The sequence below is a fragment of the Pipistrellus hanaki genome, assembly GCF_964339955.1.
Source record: "Pipistrellus hanaki genome assembly, chromosome: 2".
NCBI classification, from domain to species: domain Eukaryota; kingdom Metazoa; phylum Chordata; class Mammalia; order Chiroptera; family Vespertilionidae; genus Pipistrellus; species Pipistrellus hanaki.
Genome location: NC_140504.1, coordinates 61,024,801 through 61,050,291, shown reverse-complemented (window position 1 = coordinate 61,050,291; position 25,491 = coordinate 61,024,801). Strand labels below are relative to the sequence as shown.

General features: G+C 41.1%; 1 protein-coding gene and 2 pseudogenes across 6 annotated transcripts in view; 1 reads left to right on the top strand and 2 right to left on the bottom strand.

The window, feature by feature from the left end:
* Nucleotides 1-25,491, top strand: part of SIDT1 (SID1 transmembrane family member 1) — an 84,254-nt gene that overhangs the window by 21,753 nt on the left and 37,010 nt on the right. For all 4 annotated transcript variants that reach the window (XM_084873981.1, XM_084873980.1, XM_084873983.1 and 1 more), the window contains 6 exons: nucleotides 4,402-4,523; nucleotides 5,529-5,699; nucleotides 17,825-17,870; nucleotides 21,179-21,280; nucleotides 22,125-22,208; nucleotides 24,920-25,007. In XM_084873981.1, the coding sequence (XP_084730107.1) occupies nucleotides 4,402-4,523; nucleotides 5,529-5,699; nucleotides 17,825-17,870; nucleotides 21,179-21,280; nucleotides 22,125-22,208; nucleotides 24,920-25,007 (613 nt within the window). The remainder of the gene's footprint in view (nucleotides 1-4,401; nucleotides 4,524-5,528; nucleotides 5,700-17,824; nucleotides 17,871-21,178; nucleotides 21,281-22,124; nucleotides 22,209-24,919; nucleotides 25,008-25,491) is intronic.
* On the bottom strand, nucleotides 11,459-11,856 carry LOC311617373 (large ribosomal subunit protein eL43-like; annotated as a pseudogene). The gene has a single exon. The product of its transcript is annotated as a large ribosomal subunit protein eL43-like (transcript).
* LOC311617372 (Y-box-binding protein 1-like) lies at nucleotides 12,550-16,841 on the bottom strand (annotated as a pseudogene). Its single transcript has 3 exons — nucleotides 16,785-16,841; nucleotides 16,606-16,732; nucleotides 12,550-13,845 (listed from the first exon to the last, which is right to left on the bottom strand). The product of its transcript is annotated as a Y-box-binding protein 1-like (transcript).

Here is a 25,491-nt window from a genome sequence, read left to right as displayed (position 1 = left end):
AGTGAGCCTGCTTCTAAGATAATTCATTCTGTTAGCACTAGGGATGCCAACGATGAAGTCTGCAGCTTCCTAGAGGAGCCAAGTAGGTAAACTAGCGGTTAAAACACAGATGGCCCACAGGAGATACCACTGGACCCCACTCTAGGATGGTTCTAATAAAGAAGACAAGCAATAGCAAGTGTTGGCAATGATGTGGACAACTGGAACTCTTATACACGGCGGGTGATGTAAATGCCTGGAATGTAAAATGATGCATCTCTTTGGAAAACATTTTGGCGGTTCCTCAGAAAAGTTAAACATAGTGTTACTATGTCACCCAGAAATTCTACTCCTAGGTGTATATTCAAAGTAATTGAAGACATATGTTCAGCCGAACCTGTTTGGCTCAATGGATAGAGCATTGGCCTGCAGACTGAAGGGTCCCAGGTTCGATTCGGGTCAAGGGCTTTTACCTTGGTTGCGAGCACATCACCGGTAGGAGGTGTGCAGGAGGCAGATGATCAATGTTTCTCTCTCATCGATGTTTCTCTCTCATCGATGTTTCTAGCTCTCTATCCCTTTCCCTTCCTCTCTGTAATAAATCAATAATATATATATATATATATATATATATATTTTAAAGACATATGTTCATACAAAACTGTTGATAGCAACATTGTTTCTAGAAGCCAAAAAGTACAATAGAAACAACCAAAATGTCCATCAATTAAAGAATAGATGAACAAAAATGTGGTATACTGATACAACAGATCATTATTTAGCAATAAAAATAAATGAAGTACTGATAAATGCTACAACATGGAAAAACTGTGAAAACATTATGCTACACAGAAAAGGGAGATCCCCACCGCATCAGGCCCCCGCAATTAGCATACCATACAAAGGTAATCAGAGTCCATATGGGGTTCCCCCAAAGGAAGAACACCCAATTATTTAGTAGGAAGGGGCAATATGAAGGAAGACTTCCCATAAAAGGACTTTAGGGATGGGTTTATCCCGAGGCCAGTCACTGGGGACAGAGCCCTTTTCAGAAATAGCAGGTAATTAGGTGTATGGGCTTGGCAGGCAAAGAAAGTAGATAAGGTATTGATGAATAAGAGCCTTGGGGGATTCAGATCAGTGGAGAAAGGATGGACTTGTTAATAAGTGGTGTTGGTTTAATTGAAGGGCCACATGAAATCATTTTTCATACTGCATAATACCATTTGTCTCTCTGACTAGGTCATGAGCTCCTCAAGGACAGTGTTAGAAAACCTTAAATCTGGTTCCATTGAACTTTTTCCTACAAAAAATGGAACTATAATATAGGCCTCAGTGGAGTGGTAAAAATCTTCCTCCAAGGAATAGATTAAGACATTCGGCTATTGGCATTTACTCCAGCTTCTGGTCCTCACTGCCAGCTTACAGGAAATGTAGGAGATAAAGGAGTCTGTTCAGTGACAGACACCACAGGGTACAATCAACAAAATCTAGAATGTGGATACTTCAGATTTGTTCTGCGGCTTTGTGAACACTTTCTTTAACAAATAAATGCCCCACCCTACTTCCCCCAAAGGAGGTCAGGCACCTTTAGATTAAAAGAGACTTGAAGGGCAGACATATTAACCAAATGCAATATGTGGGTCTTATTTGTTCCCAGTTAAAAAAAAAACTTTAAAAAACTATTTTTTAAACAAATGAAGAAATTCAAACCCTGTGAGGATATTGGATAATTTTAAAGAAGTATTAATTTTATTCAGTGTAATAATGGAAATCTGTTTATGTTAAAAAGAGGAAGCTTTATCTCTTAAAGATAAAGATTGAACTATTTACAGAGGAAATAGTCCAATCTTTGGTATTTACTTTAAAATAATCCCGTAGGAGTGTACAGGGGAAATAGGGGGTATAAATGAAATGAAACAGTTCATTTGTTAATAATTATTAAAGTTAGGTGACAAGTACATGAAGACTTATTAAACTATTAGAGGCCCAGTGCAGTTCAGCCTGCATCCTCTCCAATCCAGGACCCCTTGGGGAATGTCTGACTACCGGTGTAGGTCCGATCAAGTCAGACATCCCTCTCAAAATCCAAGACCACTGGCTCCTAACTGCTCACTTGTCTGCCTGCCTGACTGCACCTAACTGCCCACCCTACTGGCCTGGTTACCCCTAACTGCCCCCCCTGCAGGCATAGTCACCCCCACCTACCCCCCCGCAGGCCTGGTCGCTCCTCACTGCCCCACCCTGCCAGTCTGGTTGTTCCCAACTGCCCCCCCCCCCCCCCCCGCGGGCCTGGTGGCCCCATGCAGCCTGCTGCTCAGTCATTTGGTCACCCCTCACTAACCCCCTGCCAGCCTGGTCACCCCACACAGCCTGTTCAGTCATCCATTTGGATATTTTGGATGAGATGGTCACTTAGCCTTTTATAGATATAGATTCTTGTTACTTTAAGGTAAATTTGAAAATTCCCAGAGCCAGTGAAGGCTTTTTCAGCAGGAGAACATCAAGATGAAATTAGCATCTGAGGAAGTGTACCCCTGGGAATAAGAAGGCTAGATAGGGTGCTGTCGGGAGGCTCATAGTTCCAGGACTGAACTGTGCCATTGGGAGTAGAGGGGAGGGTCTGGACACAGACAGTATGAAAGGAGACCCTCAGAACTGGAGAAAGCTAAAGAAATGGGTATCAAGAATGACTCTCAGGTTTCAGGCTTAGATGGCTGCATTCACTAAGCACAGGAATTCAGAAGAGATTAAAGTTAGGGGTGAAGGGAGTGATAAAGTGATTCCTGACAGGTTGCGTTTGAGGTGCCTGTGGAACATCCAGAGCTTAGGAAAGAGACCCGCACTGGAGATGGGTTTTGGCCATTACCAGATGCAGCACAATTCTCATGGAAACATGAAAAGTGTAGGCACAAGAAAATACTCCCGTCATGTGTAAGCATTACCAGATTAACAAATTACTTTTGGACTTTTTAACATGAAAATATCAAAGTGGCTTAACCCAGGAGAAGAATAGAAGAGAACCAAATAGTAGTATACAATATCCATGCTATTCTGTTTCTCTCAATTTCCATGTTGAACATGTGATAAATCGTCAAGGTTTAACTGCAGGATTTCCTTATTTTATTTCATTTTCCCTAATAAATGAGTTTTCAAGAGAACACTGTGGCTTTAATACATAAGGGGGGGGGGGGACCTCATTTGAAAGATGAAATTTTATCTTTCCTTTTTTACCTTGCCTTTCTTCTATTTTACTCCTTCCATGTTGTCTACAATATTGTAAAAGCTGAAGGAAAATGCCCAAACCATCTAGGTCTAGGGCCGTACTTCAATTTCCTGTCTTTAAAATAGCCATGATAGTGTTAAATCCTTGAGTTGACATGTGTATCCTGAAGGAGCCACAGAGCCGCTGATACAAAAAAGCAGTTTGTGTCTGGGATTGATTTATGCCTTTGGAGCAGGACAAGAAGAAAACCCAGCCCAGCCTGTATGGTATCTGTTGCTGGGTGAAGCTCAAGCCATCTGCCAGACTCTAATAAAGCATGACAACAACATTTGGTTTGAAGCACAGAATGATTTTTCCAAAGTGAAAATGAAGCTTGTCTACAATTGGGGCTCCTATATATATATACTAGAGGCCCGGTGCATGAAATTTGTGCACAGGGGAGGGGGTGGCACTCCCTCTGTCCAACCTGCACCCTCTTCAATCTGGGAATCTCTGGCTCCTAACCACTCACCTGCCTGCCTTCCCTAACTACTCTGCCTTCTTGCCTAATATCCCTAACTGCCCTCCACTGCCAGTCTAGTCACCCCTAACTGCCCTCCCTGCCAACCTGGTCACCCCTATTAATTTTTTTTTTAATCGTATTCCTTTCACACACAATTGTATTTGACTTCCTCATTAGCTTCTCCCTCTCACACATTTTTTTTTCTCCCTCCTTTATGTAACACTTTTTTTCTACTGACTCATCATTTATAAACTTTTCTCTCCTCCTTATTTCCTACTTCTGTTCCATTATCCTTCTTCCCATCTCTCTCCTACCCTCCCTCCCCACATTTCTTCTTCCCTTTATCTTTACTCAAAATCTTGTGTTGACAACCCAGTTCTAACTCCTCAGCCTGCCATGGGAAGGCTCTATAATTTGGGTTCACCCAAAACCACTTAAATCAGAATGTTGAGAGGTTGGACCCAGGCATGAGTTCTTTAAAAAGGAAATTCACACAAGAACTTCAATCAAGGTTGAGACCCCTGTGGTTACAATGAGAGTGAGGAAAAGACAGCTGAGGTGTTTGGACTATCTATGATCAGAAGTAAATGTGAACTATTAAAGTTTTCAGGGCTTCAGGGGGCAGTGATGATGCGTGTGCCTGTGTGTGTCTGTGCATGTGGGATGCACATCACCTCTCTCTGCCTGCTCACAGGTCAACGCCGTGCGGGTGCATGTGAACAGCTCTTCCGAGAACCTCGACTACCCAGTCCTGGTCGTGGTGCGTCAGCAGAAAGAGGTGCTGTCCTGGCAGGTCCCGCTGCCCTTCCAAGGATTGTAAGTGGGTCTTTTCCCAAACAACTTCACGACATTGCTTCCTTTCAGTGGCCCAGATCTCAATTGGTCTTTGCCCTGGTGAAAGGAGAAATCTGACATTTGGGATGTTGACAGGCGCAAACGCTAATTGTGGTACATACCCTACGTGTTCAGCTCTGCTCAATATCCATCCCCTTTGAAGTTCGCGTGAGAACTCTGCCCAGATTTCTAGCATCTTGAAGAGCTTCTACCATTGTAATTCTATTCAGAATTTTTAAGAAATGTTCTGTAGCTCTTGATTAGTTAATGGGTCATCCATTCAGGACAGGGCCAGGCCCAGAAGCCAACCTGAATGAGTGACACTCCTTCCATTCTTCAAAATGCCCACCGAGTCTGCAGTCTTCGTTCCATAATATGCACTGAGCATGACTAGGTGATAGGTGCTGGAGATACAACAGTGGGGAAAAGATCCTAACAAGGTGTCTGCCTTCAGGGAATTTGTATTTTTACAGAGAAACTACACAAGGCATTGTAGGACTATAAGAAGAAGAAGGGAAAAAAAGACATGGATATAGAGTATGAGTTGAATTGATTTTAAAGGTGGAGGAATTTGAGAATTGAAATATTGATTTGGGCTCTGGGACTTTATGTTCCATTTAGCAAAAGCTTGAAGAATGAAAAAATGGAGTCTCCTGGTTGTTTTATCAGGACAGTTTCTCTTTTACAATGTGATAGTTTTCCTCTTTGAATTAGGAGGATGGATTAGTGTAATGTAGACTCTGCCTAAGTGAACAGGTCAGCACTAAACAGACTTCACTTCCCTGTTACTATGTCACGGAGCCCTACACCAAAAACACTGCTTCTAAAATCACCATCAGTAGGTCCAGTCTGACATTTAAAATATAAGGGCTTGAAAACAATCTGGAGGGAAGTGAATCACAATAAGCTTCTTTCCCAGTTTGTTCATTGAGTCTCTCTCTCCTCTCTCTTTCTCTGGCTGATCTTTCCCGCCATTGGCTGCTACAGATACCAGAGGACCTACAACTATCAGGAAGTGAGCCGCACCTTATGTCCCTCAGAAGCAACCAATGAAACAGGACCACTGGAGCACCTGATATTTGTAGATATAGCATCCATGGCACCCCTAGGTGCCCAGTACAAACTGCTGGTTACCAAGATCAAGCACTTCCAGCTACAGTAAGCAGGACTCCCTGGGGGCTTTCTCTGTTCCCTCATCTGTTCTTCCTGTGCGTGTGCATGTTCAACCCAGCTTCCTTCCTTACAGATCAGCACTCCAGGAGGACATTTTTACTGGGCATATTGTCTTAGCACCTTCTGGCCTCTCCTACTCACAGATGGGCAGCAGAGCCTCGTATGTTCTCTGCAGTAGGGAGGCAGTAAGAGACTGGTGCAGAGAGGAAGGGTGGTTGACCTCATAGATGTCTGTTCTCAGGGTCTGGGTGAACAGCAGACCCTGAGAACAGACATCTATGAGGTCAACCACCCTTCCTCTCTGAAAAAAAAAAAAACAACCAACAAACAGACATGGATATAGAGAATGAGTTAAATTGATTTTAAAGGTGGAGGAATTTGAGAATTAAAATATTGATTTGGGCTCTGGGACTTTATGTTCCATTTAGCAAAAGCTTGAAGAATGAAAAAATGGAGTCTCCTGATTGTTTTATCAGGACAGTTTCTCTTTTACAATGTGATAGGTTTCCTCTTTGAATTAAGAGGATGGATTAGTGTAATGTAGACTCCGCCTAAGTGAACAGGTCAGCAGTCCAAGCAGGTGTCACAAGCGGCCAGGTATTTTGTATTACTCTCCTGAAGGAAGTTTTGTTTTTGTCTTAAGAAAGACCTTAAATAATTTTCTTCTATACTTATTGCTATTCCAGTTTTCTCCTCCCAGATTAGGAATGTGCATAGTTAGAAAATATTATGTTATGTGGCTTAGTTCTTTGTGCAAAAACTAATGACTGTTTCCTCCTTCTCCTAGCACTTTCATTCTTTGTGACAAAATCAGTTGTGATACAACAGCTCAAATTGTTTATATTAGAGATGGATTATAACAAACTCAGTTAATGGCATTGCCCCCATAGGATTTGTTCTAGCCCCAAGGTTACCCTTGTAAAACATTATACAAATCTGTGTGAAAATTTAAACAGAAAGGCTAAGGCTGTTCCTTAATGAGACCAGAAACTTCAGGGACTTCTCTGCACTACCTTACTCTGAACTCAAGGCTTTGTAAGGACTCAAACCATCTTCTCCTCTCTCAGTGTTTTATATATATACTAGAGGCCTAGTGCACAAAATGTGTGCACTGGGGGGGTGGGGGTGGGGAGGGGTTCCATCAGCCTGGCCTGTGCCTGCTCACCCTCTTGCAGTCCGGGAGCCCTCAGGGGATGTCCGACTGACAGCTTAGTGCGGCTGCAGAGGCAGGAGAAGCTCCTGCCACCACTGCTGTGCTCGCCGGCCATGAGCCCAGCTTCTGGCTGAGCAGCGCTCCCCTGGTGGGAGCACACTGACCACCAGGGGGCAGCTCCTGCATTGAGCGTCTGCCCCCTGGTGGTCAGTTCACATCATAGTGACTGGTCATTCTGGCATTCGGTTGATTTGCATATTAGCCTCTTATTATATATGCATTGGCAAGCTATGGCGCACAGGCTGGCCACTAGTTTTGTAAATAAAGTTTTATTAGAACACAGCACTGCCCATTCATTTACATATTGTCTATGGCTGCTTTTATGCTATCATGGCAAAGCTGAGTTGTGAGTAGTTGGGCCAAAGACATTATGGCCTGCAAGCCTAGACTATTTGCTCTCTGGTCCTTAAGAAAAACCTTGCCAACTCCTGATATAAAAGAGCAGACACATGATTAATAAATTTGAATTAAACAATTCATTTAGAAAACTGTGTTCCAAAATGATAGAATGCCTTTCCAACTACATGTGCAACAGTTACCAAATTTTCCAGGTTCTGATACATATCTTGATAAATTTCAAAGGACTGAAATCCTTTATATGGAATTGAAATAGAAGTAAACCACAAAAATGGCAGAGAAACACACAAATGTTTTGAAATTAAGTAGTCTATGTCTAAATAACTTATGAGTCAAAGAAAAAATCATAATGAAAATTAGAAAATATTTTTAACAAATAATAATGAAAATATGACAGATTTAAACTTCTGCGATGCAACTAATCACTGCTTGAGGAAACTGTCTAGCTTCAAAAGTATATGTTAGAAAAAAAGAATGGCTGAAAACAGGGTGTTAATATCCATTTCACAAAATTGAAAATTAAACTCAAAGAAAATAAAAGGAAGTAATAAAATAAAAGCACACAAAAAAAGAAATAGAAAACAAATCCACAATGGCCAAAATGAGCCAAACCACAAATTAATTATTTGAAATGACTGGTATTTTTTTATATTATTTTTTAAAATAAAAGTGACAGGTAAGCCCATTGAGAGAAAAAATGGGCAAAAGATTTTAACAGATACTTCACCAAAGAAGATATTCAAATGATCCCAAAACACAACCTCACTAGCTATCAGCAATACAAATTAAAATGATAACAAGATTTCACTACAACTAAAAAATTGCTATAATTTGAAAGGTTTGACAATGCAGCTCCACTCCTAGTAATAAGCCTAACTCCTAGATATATAATTGTGGTATTCATTTAATAGAATACTACACAACAATAAAAATGAACAAACTATTGGTATATTTAACAAGGGGAAATCTCAAACACAATGTTGAGCTAAAGAAGCCAGACAAAAGGGATCCATACAGTGTGATTCCTTTAATATAAAGTGTAAAAACAAACAAAACTATTTTGTAATTTAGAAGTCAGGGGAGTAGTATCTTTAGCAAGGAAAGAGGAAGTGCATGGTATGTTTTCCTGGTGAGAGTTCATTCAGATATATGCTTATGACTTGTGCACTTTTCTATGTATTTTATACTTCAATAATTTTTTTTAAAATCCAGAATATTTAAACATAGTATGTACTACTTTTTTGGCAGCTTGTTTTCTGATTAGAATATTCTGTTCTATTATAAAGTGCTCCTTAAATTTTTGAAGTCAATTTATAAAGAAGTCATGCCAAAATCGGTTTTGCTCAGTGGACAGATCATCGGTCTGTGGACTGAAGGGTCCCAGGTTCGATCCCGGTCAGGGGCATGTACCTTAGTTGCAGGCATATCCCCGGTGGGGGGTGTGCAGGAGGCAGCTGCTCGATGTTTCTCTCTCGTTGATGCTTCTGGCTTTCTATCCCTCTCCCTTCCTCTCTGTAAAAAATCATCTTTTTTAAAGAAGAAGTCTGAAGCCAAGAGAGGCACTAATAGAAGTCAAATGTTTATCTTGGTCTTCTCTACACCCCATGATAGTGTGTATGCATAGAGACAGATGGACACATGGATGAATGTTTAGAAGGATGGAGAAATAATAGTCATGGCATTTTTCCAAGTCCTCCATTAATTTTGGCATAGGAAAAGATGACATGGTAATTCAAGAGCAAAGAACCACCCTGCCTCCCACACCCCACCCCCAAAAAAGGCAGGAGATTTTCTGGTGGATAAGGTCCACCCAGCTCAATTAAATCAGAGTCTCCAGCACATTAGTACATAGTTTCTTAGTTTCCAAGGTGATTCTAATTTGCAGCTGGAAGTGAGAATTAGTATTCTAATTCTACATCTAAACAGTTTCTAATTATTGTGCTTATGTTTTATTGTTTTAATAATTAAATTCATTTATGATATTAAACAACATGAGAATTCATGGTGACACATTTGATGGAGATGCGAGCACATCACTTGGACAGAGTTCGGTTCCAGCCTTCAGCCTGGCCTTTACTAACTGATTTCTGTGTCTGACCTGTCGCTGTCACCTGAAATTCTGGGCTGGTTTTCTTTGAGATTTATCAGACCCTTTGGAGAACTGAATTCTGTGCAACTGAAGTCATAAGGTGGCAACTCTGTGCAAGTGCTAATGAATGATATGCACGCTGGCAAAACTGCACATCTGTTCCCTCACATTGTTTTCTGTTTCCACCTCTTGTATCGGGACTTGACGTCAGGAATCAGATGTTCAAAGCCTTTCGAAATACACACAGTTACTAGGGCTTTTATGAGAATAAGATAAGCCTGGAAGAGATGGTAACTGAGATATAGGAGTCTATTCTCTCTGGCTCTGGATTATCCCACACAAACCCTGCTGGTGACCCAGAAAACCAGGAGATAATGACAAAGGGCAAGAGCTGAAGGTTGTGGTGAGACCTGGGCTGTAGGTACCGAGAGAAATACTAAAGAATTAACTCAAAATGTCTAACACTGCAGTTTCTGCTATATGTTTTGACTGGCAGAGTAGAAGGTATGTAAAACACATTCTAGAATTTCTTTTTTCTAAAATCATAATTTTTAAGAATGGAAGGACTTTGGAGAATCTAATATGTTCACTTCATTTTTACAGATGAGCAAAGTGATGCCCAGAGAGGTTAAGTGACTTGCCCAAACTCACCGAGCTAGGAAAGACAAAATCAATACTAGATTTTAGTTCTGAGCTCTTCCCGCTATAGCATTCTATTTCTACTTTCTGTTTAAAACTATCCTCACACTTTATGTTGCCCTAAATATGCTTCTCAAGCCCACGAAATACTCGTTTAATGAAATCCAGCTTTAAAATAAAATTCTGCCTTAAACCATTATTCCCTGCCATCTAACTCTCCCCCAGCCACCTCCACACACACATATACACAGCTTTGCCAGCACTCATTTTCCCAACACAAGTGCCCTGGCAAGCTGCTGAATGTGAAGTTACAGATGTGGAACAGGAAGCTGTAGAAGCAGGCAGGCACCGGATCATGCTGTGGGAGGAGCCTAGAAGGGGTATTAAGAAATTTAGGCAGTTGTCTAAATTGTGATAGTTGTGTGGAGAATGGATTTGAAGAGAACAGACTGGATGCAAAAAAATTAGGACACTGATGCGGTGGTCAATATAAATCAATTATAAGGAGATGAGCTGAAGAATTTGGAGGTAACATTGACAATACTTGATTGGACTATGAAGGGGAAGGGGACTGGGAGAGTCAAAGATGACTTTCTAACTTGTAGATGGTGGCACCACTAAGAGAAAATGAGGATTTTGACGAGGGAAGGAAGAGATGATAAGTTCACTTTGGTGCATGTTAAACTTGGAAGTAGAGTGTTGGTATATACCAGTGGTCGGCAAACTCATTAGTCAACAGAGCCAAATATCAACAGTACAATGATTAAAATATCTTTTGAGAGCCAAATTTTTAAAACTTAAACTTCTTTTAAGGCCACTTCTTCAAAATAGACTTGCCCAGGTCATGGTATTTTGTGGAAGAGCCACACTCAAGGGGCCAAAGAGCTGTATGTGGCTCAAGAGATGCAGTTGGCCAACCACTGGTATATACCATCATGATGCTCAGAAGAGAGGTCTGAGTTACAGAGAGAAGACTGAGAAGAAGCGCTTCAGAAAGCCCAGTCCACACGATGCCTAAGGAGGAGTTGCCGGAGATAGGACTGGACAAACAGGCAGTAACCACTCCTTGGTGTTTGAGATCCTGTGAAAAGCACTATGGAGTTTATACTTCAGCTTCCAGGTTATGGAAACCACTAAAAGATTTTAAACAGCAGAATAACATGAACACATTGGATTTTAAAAACGATCTTAGTATCAATGTGGAAGGTGAACTCACGAGAGGAGAGGGTAAGAGCAAGTAGGACAATGAAAAGTTATTTGAATAGAGAAGAATAAAAAATGATAAGAACCTGAACATATTATGGCAGCAACATCTTAAAGGGGAAAAGGGGTCAAGTAAAATGCCTGGGAATAATTCACAAATTCAACAAATATATGTTGCAGAATAAAAAATACAGTCGACATGAGTACTTGAAGCCTTCAACCCTCAAGATCTACGTAGGGCTCTTAGGTCTTTGCTTTGAAAGAGAATTTTGAGTGAGATAGCCAAGCTACCATGCTGTGAGAAGTAGATTTTGGTGTTGTTAAATAAATTAACCCATTTATTATAGGTTCACAATGTTTCAAACTGTGGAGCTTCTGTTGGTCTTTCAATTCCTTCGTCTTCTGATGGCTGACTTTGCTGTGACGGCAGAAGTGGGTTGTGGGTCCAGGCACCACCAGCGACTGTTTTCATGCAGGAACCACAGTGCCAGATCCCCACAGCTCACCTCTTCATCTTGATTTTTGCCACAGAAGTAGCAAGTGTACTTGGCCTGCTGGCTGGTTTCAATTTTCTTCACCATTTTCCTGAGGGAGGCGCCATATTTATTGCCGATTCTGACCTTCTTGGTGTGTTTAGCCATGTTGCCGCGAACTCGAGAAGTAGATTTTTTGATAAAATGGATGAGTGAAGAGGTTTTTAGACCATTTTGCTCTGTGTCATGTAATCAACTTTGATATTTTGGGATATATTACAGTAATGATTTACATTACTTTTCAAAATTTTTGTTGCTGTTGAATGCCATGTCCAGGAAAAACAGTGCTTTAGGTGGGAGCAGGTGCATCAGCAATAGAATCAGGACGGCTTGGTGATCAATCCAATGGGAAGTAACCAAAAGGGAAGAATTCAAGATGACTCTAGCAATGATGTTCAAAGTCTGGTGAGGCTTGCTGACAAACACACAGTGGGTCAGGATCAGGGAAATGACAGAACGTTCCATTTTGATCATGTGGAGCCCAGCAGGCAGTTGGTGACTGGAGCTCAGAAGATAGCCCTGGACATGGCTGGACATGGAAACTTGAGATATTCTAGCATTTTAGTGGCTGGCAACAACTGAACATATATGTGGTTATTTTTTGTTTGTTTGTTTTTTGTTTTTATTTAAGACCTTTATTAACAGGTGCTCGCAGCTTGTTGACTTTTTGAAAAAATCAAGCTGTAAACTTTTATTACAAATTAAAAATGAGGTTCTTAAAAATCTCAACTTGACCAGATACGAAACAATTTAAAAACCTTTAAAGGTGTATTGAGAAAAACCAGGCTTTTTTTCTTTCTTTTCTTTTCTTAAAAAAAACACGTTTGTCATTACCAAAAAGAGCCGTCTTTAGCTAAAAATAATAAAAACCCCATGCTGCGTAGATAATGCAGATAGTTCTAGTTACCTGGTCAACGGGCAAAAAGCAAGCACTTAAGGTCTTCAGCTCCAATCTTTTGTTCATTTCTTATTGCTGGAATTTCGTATTTCTTCTTGTTGGATGACTAAACCGGATGATGGAAAAGATGGTAAGCCGGCACTTTTTACTCAGCCCCGCCCTGCTCAGCCTCAGGAGCAGACGAATTCTCAGCTAGTGCATCGGCTGCTTTTGTCTCTTTGCCATCTTGTGGTTTAGGGTTCTCTGGGCGTCTGCGTCGGTAATTGAAGTTGCGGTGGTACCGACGTTGGGGTGGCTGCTGACCTTGGGTCTCATCTCCTTGATTTTCCTTATCTTCTTCGTTGCCTTCCTCTCCAGGCTGTCGTTGGCGAGGAGGGCCCCTGCGGAATCGTGCCTTATAGCCTCGATACATATTCTGTCTCACTGGTCTGCCTTGTTCTCCTGCACCCTGGTTGTCAGCACCCTCCATCACTGCTCCCTGCACAGGAGGGGTGGAATACTGTGGTCGACGCCCACAGGGTCTCCGCATGTAGTAAGGTGGGAAAAGAATGAGGGATCAGAGAGCGCTGTTGGCCCTGGCCTTCGGGAGCACTCTCCGATCCCTCATTCTCTTCCCCACTCTCACTGTTCTGGTAATTCTGCTGGTAATTGCGTGGAGGACCCCTGCGACGTGGACAGCGTCTATCATGGTTACGGTCTGCTGCGTATTGACTGCCTTGTACTGGAACTCCACCGGGGCCTGTAACATTTGCTGCCTCCGCACCCTTTTCTCCTTCAACGACATCAAACTCCACCGTCCCTCCATCTCCTGCACTGCGAAGGGACTTCTGGGGTTATTCTTCTTTATGGCAGTTATTCTTCTTTATGGAAGATGTACAAATACATCTTCCTTGGTGTCATTCCTGTTGATGAAACCATATCCTTTCCTTACATTGAACCGTTTTACTGTTCCCAAAACCTTCGTTGTGATGACCTTCTTGTCGTGAGGCCGCCAGTGCCACCGCTCCCTGCGCAGCTGCCCCTGGTGCCGGGCTTGGTGTCGGCGGCGCTGAGGGTGGGGGCGGCGGGCGGCTGCTGGGTCTCTGCCCATGGTTGCGGTGATGGTGACTGGGCTGTGGCAGCTGCGGCTCCTCCTGGGGTGTGATAGTAACTAGGCCGGCGGCGGTGGGGCTGCTCAGGGCTCTCTGGAGTCTGCTCTCCTGTTTTGTTTGTTTGTTTGTTTGTTTTTGTTTTTTTATGTCAGTTGAATATCCTATATAATAAAACCAAATATGCAAATCTACTGAATGGAGGAATGACCGGTCACTATGACATGCACTGAACCACCAGGGAGCAGACGCTCAATGCAGGAGCTGTCCCCTGGTGGTCAATGCACTCCCACAGCGGGAGCGCTGCTCAGCCAGAAGCCAGGTGAGTGCAGCTGTGGTGGTGGGCGCCTCTCCCGCCTCTGCAGCAGTGCTAAGGACCCCCGGGGAATGTCCACTGAGGGGCCCCAGACTGCAAGAGGGTGCAGGCCAGGCTGAGAAACTCTCCCCCCACCCCCCAGTGCACAAATATCATGCACAAGGCCTCTAGTATATATATTTGTGTGTGTGTGTGTGTGTGTGTGTATATATATATATATATATATATATATATATATATATGAAAATGTATGTGGCTAAGGAAAATGAGGAGATCAAAAACAGGCTTGTGGATAACACTCTCATTTAAAGAATTGCCTGAGAAACAGGAACTATCAAAAGAAGCTGAGTAGGCACTGTGAAATGTATGGAAGAAAACCCACAAAGCCCAAGGTGGGCAAGTTTCAAGACTAGGAGTGCTTGTCAGTGTCAAATGTCACAAGTAAAGTCACTGGATTCAGCCATGAGGAGGTGACTGTTACCTTTAGCTAAGGCAACTTCAGGGGAATGGTAAGAAAGCGGTCTTGATATGTTTTAAAGCAGAAAAGGATCCTGATAGCAGTGAGAAGAGGAAAGAAGAATGAAAGATGCAAGCAAAACATTCTTTTAAGAAGCTGGTTTGTGAAGGAGAGGGGGGATATAGAATAACATCAAAGAAGGGAAATACAAAGAAAAGGAAAGAAATTTGTTGGGTTGTTTCTGTTTGTTATTTATTTTGAAAATGGTTGAGACTAGAATATATTTATAAAACAAAGGGTAGAAAGACAAATGAAAGTGGACTTTGTAGAAGCAAAGTCCCAGAGAAGGGAAGAAAGTATAGGATTTAACTTACACTAGAGCGATGGGATGGAGGTTACAGTGGACTGGAGCATCGGTAGGGGAGGGTTGGGTAAGCAAAGGGAGCTCATGACAGATGGCAGTAAGCAGATAACAGGAAGTGACATTCTCTCAAGTCCATAGTCCATGTGAATAATAGGGTATTATTTCCTTCAACAGCGAAGTAGGGATTTAGAAATGCCTTACAGGGGCTTGCTGTCATAAAGTAGATAGTATGCCCTGAATTTCACAGTCCTCTCTAATACTTACCTCAAAAACCACTGAGCTTTGTCCTTACTTCTCTCTCACTTACCCTTTCTTTCCACCCTCCCTTTCCCCGTTCTTCTGTTTGATTACTCTCCTGTTTATATTTCTCTTATCTTATCTTAGCCTCCCTCTTCTTCTGTTTTATCTGCATGCCCATCTCTCTATTTCATCTGTCCCTTTTCTCTTCCCCTCTTCTTCAAACTAGCCAAAACAGGAGAACTAAGTCAGTTTTCAGTTTTTCTTATACTTACTGAATAATCATTTATTTCCTGGGCTTAAAACAAATAAAATGAAGTTTTTATACTTCTCTTTCTAAAATTAAAGGTGCATTTGAGTTGCAACTGACTTTGTTCTGTTGGTTAAAGACCTTTGATAAATGAACCTCCTGACCCTCTGTCAGACCTATGGGGAAGGAAGCAGAACTTTCCACATTAACAGACATGATGTTTATTTTGCACACACTGTTGACTCCATGAGAAAGACAGCACTTAAGTGTGACAAACTTAAAGAAAATAATTATGTGCTGAATGTTTGTGTGTGTTGTACTAGTAAAGAAAAAATAAATAACAAGAAAAAAACCCTCAGAAAATGTATATTTATATCCATACATTCCATTACAACTGGAATTCAAGTGATAGGAAGGAGTATAAACACATATTTCTGGCCAAAGGAAACTGGAAATGTCATGATGTGTGTTGCTAGCCAAGAAAATCAGTGACCTTTTTGTTCCCCGGACCTGGCAATGAACAGAATTGTTGCCCTGGTAACAGCAGATGGCACTCCCCACACTAAGAGGGCGCTACCTAGCACACACAGCACTGTGAGTTCTCACTCCAGCCGGCCCTGGCATCTCAGGAGCACATACACAACTGGACTCGCCACTGACTTTGTGGCTCTTTAGGTGACTTAAGGCCACAAGCTCTCAACTATACTTCAGCAGAATTAATCCTCAACGCTGAAGATTATTTCTCTTGAGTGAATATATAAAAATTGCATCCATTGCTAAATTCTGAGCCCAGTCTGCCATCAGCCTAAATTGTTGGTCATTACCTTTAGAAACAGTGCTCAAATTGTATGACTTTTAAACAACACCTCCAATTATAAATTTCTTACTTAAATGTTTTGGCATGACCTTTCTAAAAGAATCTTTAACACAATTGTTTGAAACTACTTAATTTTTATGAAAGGAAAATTAGGAGTGGAGAGAAAGACGTGTTAGAGAGCACCAGGCTATGAATCTGGGGAGGGACCTCAGAAGAAGTTCAGGTTAAAATTCCCAGAAGTTCAGGTTCAGATTCCCAGAAATGCAAGCCATTCTGGAGGGGTGGGGGCATGCCATTCCCCCGGTGTGGACACTGAGAGTGTGGTGTGGGTTTGTATGAGGGATCTTCATGGCTTAAGATGAGGCAAAACCCAGAACAAATAAAAGGCTAAAGCAGCCCCCTGCAAAACTGTACCGAGGATCGAACTTGCCTTTGTGTTTTCCAGCCTCTTGGACTGTTTCACATACGTTCATTCCAGACAGCACTCTGTGCCACAAGTGTGTGCTACCTGCATGCTCCTCGCCCTCTCCTTTCCTCTGCGCTGGACCATTGCTGTCCTTCACAGAAGAATGAAAGAACTTAGTCCAATAATTCACAGTAAATTATTACCTGGAAAGAAAACAACTCCATTGTATCACTTTGGTGCCTTTTGCTATTTTCTGTCATCGACAATTTTGCCTTTGGAATACTCTTAAGATTATATCATCAACTAGAGGCCCAGTTCACAAAAATTCATGCACTCGGGGTCTCTCAGCCTGGGAGCCCTCAGGGGATATCTGACTGACAGCTTAAGCCTGCTCCCTGTAGGGAGCAGGTCTAAGCCGCAGTCTGGCCTCCCTCTGTGGGAGGCGAGCAGCTGGCCCCACACCCCCATCACCCATCCACCATTGCTGGTCATCACTGCCTTTCCCCACTCCCCCAGTCGCCATGCCCACCCTATGCCTGCTGCCATGTGCCTTGGCTGGCCTGGCACCGCCTGCTCACCAGCCCCTCCCTGTGCCTACCGGTTGTTCTGCCGTTCAGTTGATTTTCATATTATGCTTTTATTATATAGGATAGTATAAGAGATCCTGAAGGCAGTGCCTAACCCAAAGAGGACAAATCTTGGAGGAGAATTTCAGCTGGTGTGGCAAACAATTGGGGAAGTATTTGTGGGCAGGAAGAGTATACTCCTGGAATTCCTGGGGACCGTCCAATGGTGATTATCTATTCACCGCATTTTTTACAAAAATGATCATTTGCCATGGTTACATCAAAATTATTTTGAGGTGTTAGCTTCATTGTTGAAAAGAACCTCAAATCTTTTCCTCTCTGTCAGCCCACTTCTAATGCCTAAACCCTGTGCTTGATTATAAAATCTTAAGAGAATCCAAAGGCAAAAGTAAACAAAGTACATACTTGTATAGGGATGACTTCATGGTTATTTAAAGACATAAACTTGACTCCCTCACCAATTTGGTTTTTTCTGAGAGTTGAAGTTAGCAAATTTCCATGCAGTTTACTATGTAAGTTTGATGAGAACAAACTTCCCTTCAAGATAAGGCTTTCCTTGCATCTGGTTTAAAATGGTTTTCTTTTAAATAAATAACTTTTGCTTACCAATTTATTATGTCTTCTCTCATTTTCCTTCTCCCACTTACATTTCTCAGGACAAATGTTGCCTTTCACTTCACTGCCAGCCCCTCTCAACCTCAGGTACGTGAAGGGTGTCGAGGTTATGATTCTATTAGTGTTACTCACAGTGTTACTGTGTTAATGGGTGGAGTCAGCATGTGGTATTGTTCTGCATATTTCACAGCTTAAGATGTATTTGTAATTTGGGAATGTTATCCATGTCACTAGAACTTTGGACACAACATTTAATCTTATCACCTGAATTGATTATGTGAAATATGAGGCATGATATTTGCAGATATTCCTTGGCTCAACTTTCATTTAGCAGGTGTACTATGTGCCTACTATATATTAAGCAACCTTAGACTGTACTTGGTTGTGGGAAGAGCAGGATGAAGAAGGGAAAGATGCTACTTCTGCCCTCATGGACCTTTTATAATCAGGATGGGGGTCGGGGAGCAGAGAAGTAGAAGGCCAACACTAAACAGACACACAAATACTTAATTCACCTGGAGATACAATAAAATAAAACAGATTTTAATTTCTAGTGTTGTGGATGGAATAAATTAGCTTCTCCTATGTAAAGAGAGAACAGGGATGCTGAAAAAATATATAATAAAAATCAGATATTTATGTTGTGCTCTCCATTAAACTGTAATCATATATAGAATAAATACATGAAAATTTGGTGACACTTCTTGTTACCTTTCTTTTTTTTTTTCTTTCACGGATTCTGAAGAAGTAAAGTTTAAGCAATACTTTAATACAAATTTATTGAATGTGCTGGTGTTTCCTGTACATCTTCTGCCGGCTGTAACTCAGTTTGGTCATAAACGGTTACTTAATTTTTGTCTTGTATATACTAAAACTGGGATTAACACAGTAAATGGACTCTATTGTAAATCTATTACAACCACTGTGTGAAGATAAATATTTAGCAACTAATTTTTAGAGGGGGAGGGGAAACCCTGATTTGTAGAATTTGCCCATTGCTGTGGCATAAATACCTTCATCATGGTCAACTTCAAGATGCCAATGTGATGTCATTGAACACAGAGTTGGGAAGAGATGTGTACAATCAGCTCCACAAATCCGTATGAGCTGACTCCCACGCATTTCTTGATAAATTTTGCAGCCTCCACAGTGCCTGCGTACTGCCATCCAGTGATGGAAGAGGTCTACAGGCTCGCAAACCACTGCCTTCAACATTTATTGGCTAGTTAATTCATGAAATATTTGAAAGCACTAGTTGATAGGTGCTATGGGAGATAGCTAGACAGGGAGGAAAACCTTGCAGAATGAGTATAGTCTAATAGTCCTGTTCAGAGTTATAGTAAATATGATATAGTGAATGCTGTAATAACTTTGTTTGTGGACTGAAATTCAGTGATGATTAGATATTACAGCTTCCTTTTCTTTTAAAGGAGTGTGTAAATACTAAAGCCTAAGTAGTTTGACTATAAACCCCAAACTAGAATAAAATGTACTTAGAACATTTTATTAATGTTATATATATAATTATTGCTAACAGTAATTGTAGCGATGTTCTTGAGTTACGAGGTTGGTTTCCCTGGCGTTTTCCTTTTGGTAACGCTAGAGGATTCACCTTGGGAAGAGCCCTGTATTATATGAATTTGAACCAAGCTCCAAAATGAAAGTGCAAAATGAGGTGGGTTCTTATGAGTGTTGCCATCTATTATAAGATGTGGACAGATTTTCAAATAGCAGTGTTAATGACAGTCCTTCATCTTGAGAAGGCCTTGGATTATTGAAAAACATTCTATTCTTATTGCTCTGGTTCTCAAAATAAGGTTAGTAAAGAGGATGTTGGAATGCAAAATTAAGTTTTGACATGTTTTGCCTTTCCTTTAAAGAGATAGATTTATTAGAGCCCTAAAATATGGGCTTGTTTTGGTTGGCTCCCTCAAAACCTTAATCACTTAATTTTTTGTCAAGTTTCTCAACCAGTTACCATATTTATACATACTGGGCAGAAGTCCCCTTTCTTCATTATTAGTAACATTTTTAAAATAACCCTTCACGTACCACGGCGTTTTAAAACACTCTCGCGGGACGCGGGACAAATTGTTAAAAATCGGGACTGTATCGCCAAAAGCGGGATGTCTGGTCACCTTACTTTAAAAGTTAGAGTTAATAGTTTTTTTCAGGGCATTTATAATCTAACTAGAGGTCCAGTACACGAAATTCATGCATGGGGAGAGGGGGGGCGGGGAAGGGGGAATGTCCCTCAGCCCAGCCTGCACCCTCTCCAATCTGGGACATCCCTCTCACAATCCAGAACTGCTGGCTTCCAACTAACCGTCTGCCTGCCTGCCTGTTTGCCCCTAACTACTTCTGCCTGCCAGCCAGCCTGATCACCCCCTAATCACTCCCTGGCCAACCTGATTGATGCCTAACTGCCCTCCCCTGCCAGCCTGGTCACCCCTAACTGCCCTTCCTTGCAGGCTTGGTGCCTCCCAAGTGCCCTCTCCTGCTGGCCATCTTGTGGTGGCCATCTTGTATTCACATGGGGTTGGCCATCTTGTGTGTTGGAATGATGGTCAATTTGCATATTACCTCTTTATTATATAGGGTTATTATGTAGGATTAGGTAAACAGCATAACCTCCTTCTATTATGTTTCCTGGTTCTGATGATATGTGAGAAATTCTTTTACATATATATTAGCCTGCCCCAAACTGAGAATATATATTTCAGGGGCTAGATGTAAAGTTTTGTCTTTGAATCTAAATGTCCTCCCACTTTATTCCAGCCAGAAAATAAATTCTTTAGCAAAAAACTAGGAGAAGGGTAGGTTTATTGCTAATTATTGCCTATAGAAAGCTGGTTAAGATTCTTGAAGAACAGGCTTACCTGCTTTACAAGGTGGAGCCTCATATTTCAAAATGAACATATGGAAGTAAATATTGTCTCATATTACATCCCACATATCCCTAATTCAAAGGTTAAGGGATCTTCTTTTTTTAAAAAGTTTTTATTGATTTGAGAGGAAGGGAGAGGGATAGAGAGATAGTAGCATCTGTGAGAGAGAAACATTGATCCGCTGTTTCCTGCATACCTCCTACTGGAGATGGAGCCACAACCCAGACATGTGCCCTGACAAGCAATATTGTATGAAATGGCTACTTTTTATTCTTTTTCTTAACTCACTGATATAGTCCTAATCTCTGGTACAGAGCCCTAAAGATAAGTTGCTCAATACTTGTAAGATGAATGGCTGACTGAATTCATGGAGGTTTACTGAGATGTGCATCTGAATTTTGTGCCTAATAGAGAAAATGATCCTAGTCATGTGAAAATAGTTTGAATTCATGACTATAAACATTTCTTAAGGTTAACAAATCATGTTTCTTTTTTTCTTATTCTCAGTATTTTCTATACAAATTTCCTGAAGATGTGGACTCAGTTGTCATTAAAGTTGTATCTAAAGTGGCTTATCCATGTTCTGTTGTCTCTGTCCAGAACATCATGGTGAGTCTTAATAACTTGTCAACCTTCCAGTGTGGAGCCTTATATTGTCTCAGGATAAATGAGAGAGAAGGTGGAGGACATGTCTGTGTATCTTCTGAAAAACTGCTAAATACTAAGAACAGCATCTTGGGCAGTCAGTGTATGCAGACATTGGTTTGGGGCAATAAAAATAGTTAACTCCTCACCAAATTTTTTTTTAAAAAAGAAGAAAGGAGGCAGGGAGAGAGGGATGATCATGACAAAGTACAAGGAAGAGGAAGTTTGACCACAGGAGAAAAAATAGAAACCTACCACTTGTAAGTTTTTAAAATGACAAAAACTGTATGATTCCATTCACATATGGAATAGAAAACAAAAAATTAACAAGCAAACTAATAAAACAAAAACAAATTCATAGGTACAGTCAACGGAAAGGGAAAGAAGGTGGAGAAAAGAATGAATTGGGTAAAGGGGGTGAAATATATGCGAAGGAAAGAACTAGACTTTTGATGGTGAGCATGCAATAGAGTACACAGATAGAGTTAATATGTTGTACACCTAAGATTTATGCAATGTTATTAACCATCTCAATAAATGTAATTTAAAAATTTTATAGTAACATTATGTAATTTCTATCTCTTCAGGTTTTAATTTAAAAAGTGAAAAGGTATTAGAAACCTTAGGACAACTTTTCAGTTCTCTTTCACATAAAGAGACTTAGGAAACTGTCTCATGACTGATCTGGGAAGAACTTTTATGGCTTATGGCTTAGTAAGGAACTCCCACTCTGTGTGTGCAGTATGTGCAGCATAACATGATATGATGTTAGTGATGATTTCCTTTTTACCCCTCATGTACATTATAGTGCCCAGTGTATGATCTTGACCACAATGTGGAATTTAATGGTGTCTATCAGTCTATGACCAAGAAAGCTGCAATCACATTACAGGTGAGACATCACTTCTGTAGTCCCTATTATTGATGATAGTGTGTCAGTTTACCTACTGGAGCAGTATTCAAAGGGAATGCCATTCACTGTGTGCCTTGGAACTCTTCCCTTTCCAATTGGTTTTATTTGTTTGTTTGTTTGTTTTTATATATTTTATTGATTTTTTGCAGAGAGGAAGGGAAAGAGAGTTAGAAACATCGATCAGCTGCCTCTTGCACACCCTCCACTGGGGATGTGCCTGAACCAACGTACATGCCCTTGACCCGAATCGAACCTAGGACCTTTCAGTCCGCAGGCCGACACTCTATCCACTTAGCCAAACCAGTTAGGGCTCCAGTTGGTTTTAAAAAGAAAGATTGAGCCTGGCCAGTGTGGCTCAGTGGTTGAACATTGACCTGTGAACTATGAGGTCACGATTTGATTCTAGGTCAGGGCACATGCCCAGGTTGCAGGCTTGATCCCCAGTGTGGTGTGTGCAGGAGGCAGTCAATCAGTGATTCTCTCTCATCACTGATATTTCTATCTTTCTCTCCCTCTCCCTCTGAAATCAATAAAAATATATTTTAAAAAGGAAGGAAGGAAGGAAGGAAGGAAGGAAGGAAGGAAGGAAGGAAGGAAGGAAGAAATGAAGGAAGGAAGGAAGGAAGGGAGGGAGGAAGGGAGGGAGGGAGGGAGGGAGGGAGGGAAAAAAGAAAGAAGAAAGAAAGAAGGAAAGAAAGAAAGAAAGGAAGGAAGGAAGGAAGGAAGGAAGGAAGGAAGGAAGGAAGGAAGGAAGGAAGGAAGGAAGAAGGAAGAAAGAAGTGCAAAAATCAAAGTTTGGGCGATGCTGGACAATGCTACTGCCAGGCTCCCTGGGGAATCTTGGGAACCCAAAATGCAATGGGACATATTAATATATTTGACAGGCTGCCTAAAAGAAAGGTAAAGGCAGAATATTTCAATATACTCAATGGGTGATGCAAAATTATGGTAAAGTTATCTCATCTACTGAAAGCAATTAAATATAAAAGAAGAATTTGTATTAATAATAGTAAGCAAAAGAGGACTTCAGCTGGACAGAATGGACAGTCTTAAGGAATATGGGGTGATAGAGGGATAAAGGAAGACAAATATTTGGTGACAGAAGATGATCTGACTTTGGGTGGTAGACATATGCCAGGAACCAATTTCAGCATGTAATAATTACAAGAGCTTCACCAAAAGATTGGTGAAGCTTGGGTGGCTCAACAAGGGTGAGCCACATATGTAATTACCTGTTGGAATGCTAAATGGAACTTCCCCCAAACCTGAACAGGATAATCATTTGCTGCCAGACAGCTCGGGGCATTTTATTGCCTTCTGTTGGCCAAACGCCTGAAGAGCTGTAGACTATTCCCCAAACTGACAATGCTTCTGTATATCCTTTGAGACCCTACCCTTTGAAGTGTATATCTCCACTTGCCTGAGGACAAATTGTATTAATAAAAGCAGGGTCCTGAGTTGAGGAAGAAGTCTTCTAGCTCCTTTAGCTGAAGATCTTCTGACCCCCCAATGACTTTTAAAATTATCTTTCGTCCTTGGACTCCTTCTTCAATCTACATGTAGCCTCTTTCTCCAGAATGCTGAACCCTTTTTAAGGCTGGGAAAAGAATCCCGACAGACGTACAATGCAATATACAGATCATGTATCATAGAAATGTACACTTGAAGCCTATGTGGTCCTATTAACCAATGTCACCCCAAGAAATGTAATTTTAAAAACATTTAAAGGAATATGGACCATATTTGTAAAGCAGTTTGCCTTTTTGACATTTGTAATTAAATTTTTATTTCAATGGTAATTGCATGTTTGGCAATAAATTGTTACTTTTCTTTTGGGCCCATGATTCTGTCTTTGGCCATTCTCTGAGAGATACCAGAAATTTTGGGATGTTAAGAGAAAATAGAGTTGTAGAAATAGAATAGACCTTAAAATATCATCTTCCCAATCATGCTTCATTTATGGATAAGAAAACTGGGACACAAACAGAACTTAGAGAAAGTCAAAGCTAGGACTAATTTGGGTTTCCTGGCTTATCTTTGCCTCCCTAAATTAAACTATTTATTTAACTGCTGACTGTATGACTTTTAGGAAAGTCATTTATCATTAGACTAGAAGCCTGAGATTCAGGCACTGGGGGGAGGAGGATGGTCCCTCAGCCTGGCCTGCGCCCTCTCACAGTCTGTGGTCCATTGGGGGATTACCGCCTGCCAGCTTAAGCCCAATGATGCCCTCGGGGATGGGGCCTAAACTGGCAGTATGACATCTCTCTCGAAGTCGGAGGCTCTCGCAGACCGTGACCCCCTCACTGCTTACCACCTACCTGCAGTGGAGTCAGGAGAGGCTCCCGCCACCACTGCTGCATGAACCAGGCTTCTAGCTGAGCAGCACTCCCCTGTGGGAGCACACTGACCACCAGGGGGCAGCTCCTGCATTGAGTATCTGCCCCCTGGCTGTCAGTGCACATCATAGGAACTGGTTATTCTGCTGTTCGGTCTATTGGCATATTACGCTTTTATTACATAGGATTTTAAAATAATAAAAATCTAATATAGTTAATTTTAAAATAAAGCTCATTAATTTTTTTAAATATTAAGTATGAATTATTAAGCATAGGTTATTGACATTATTTATGTGGTGCCTGTCTTTCTTATCATAAGAACTTATCATAAGATTGTTATGTCTTATGCAGAAGAAGGATTTTCCAGGTGAGCAGTTCTTCGTGGTGTTTGTGATAAAGCCTGAAGATTATGCTTGCGGAGGATCTTTCTTCATCCAGGGTAAGAGATAGTGAGAGAACCTGGCTACTTGTAAAAACCTGACCCAGGGGAATGGAAGGGAAGTCAAAGCTTACTTTGGCCCTTTATGACCATTTCTAGTTCCCAGTAAGTGAGGGCCATCAGCCATGACTTGATAAGGTAGCTGAGAGATACTTGAGAATAAAATAAAGGTAAGAAAATGATAAATCTAAAAGTATTGGTGATACTACAAAAGGTCACTTAGTGCAGTGTTTTTCAACCTTTTTTGGGCAAAGGCACACTTGTTTCATGAAAAAAATCACGAGGCACACCACCATTAGAAAATGTTAAAAAATTTAACTCTGTGCCTATATTGACTATATATAAAGTAATTCTCTTGAATAGGAATCAAATAAACACAAAGAAAGTATTTTATAATTACTTTATTATGAAATATTAAGTAAACAAAATAGTGAAAAATTATAAAATTCTTGTGTGTCTACGGCACACCAGGCAACATCTCGCG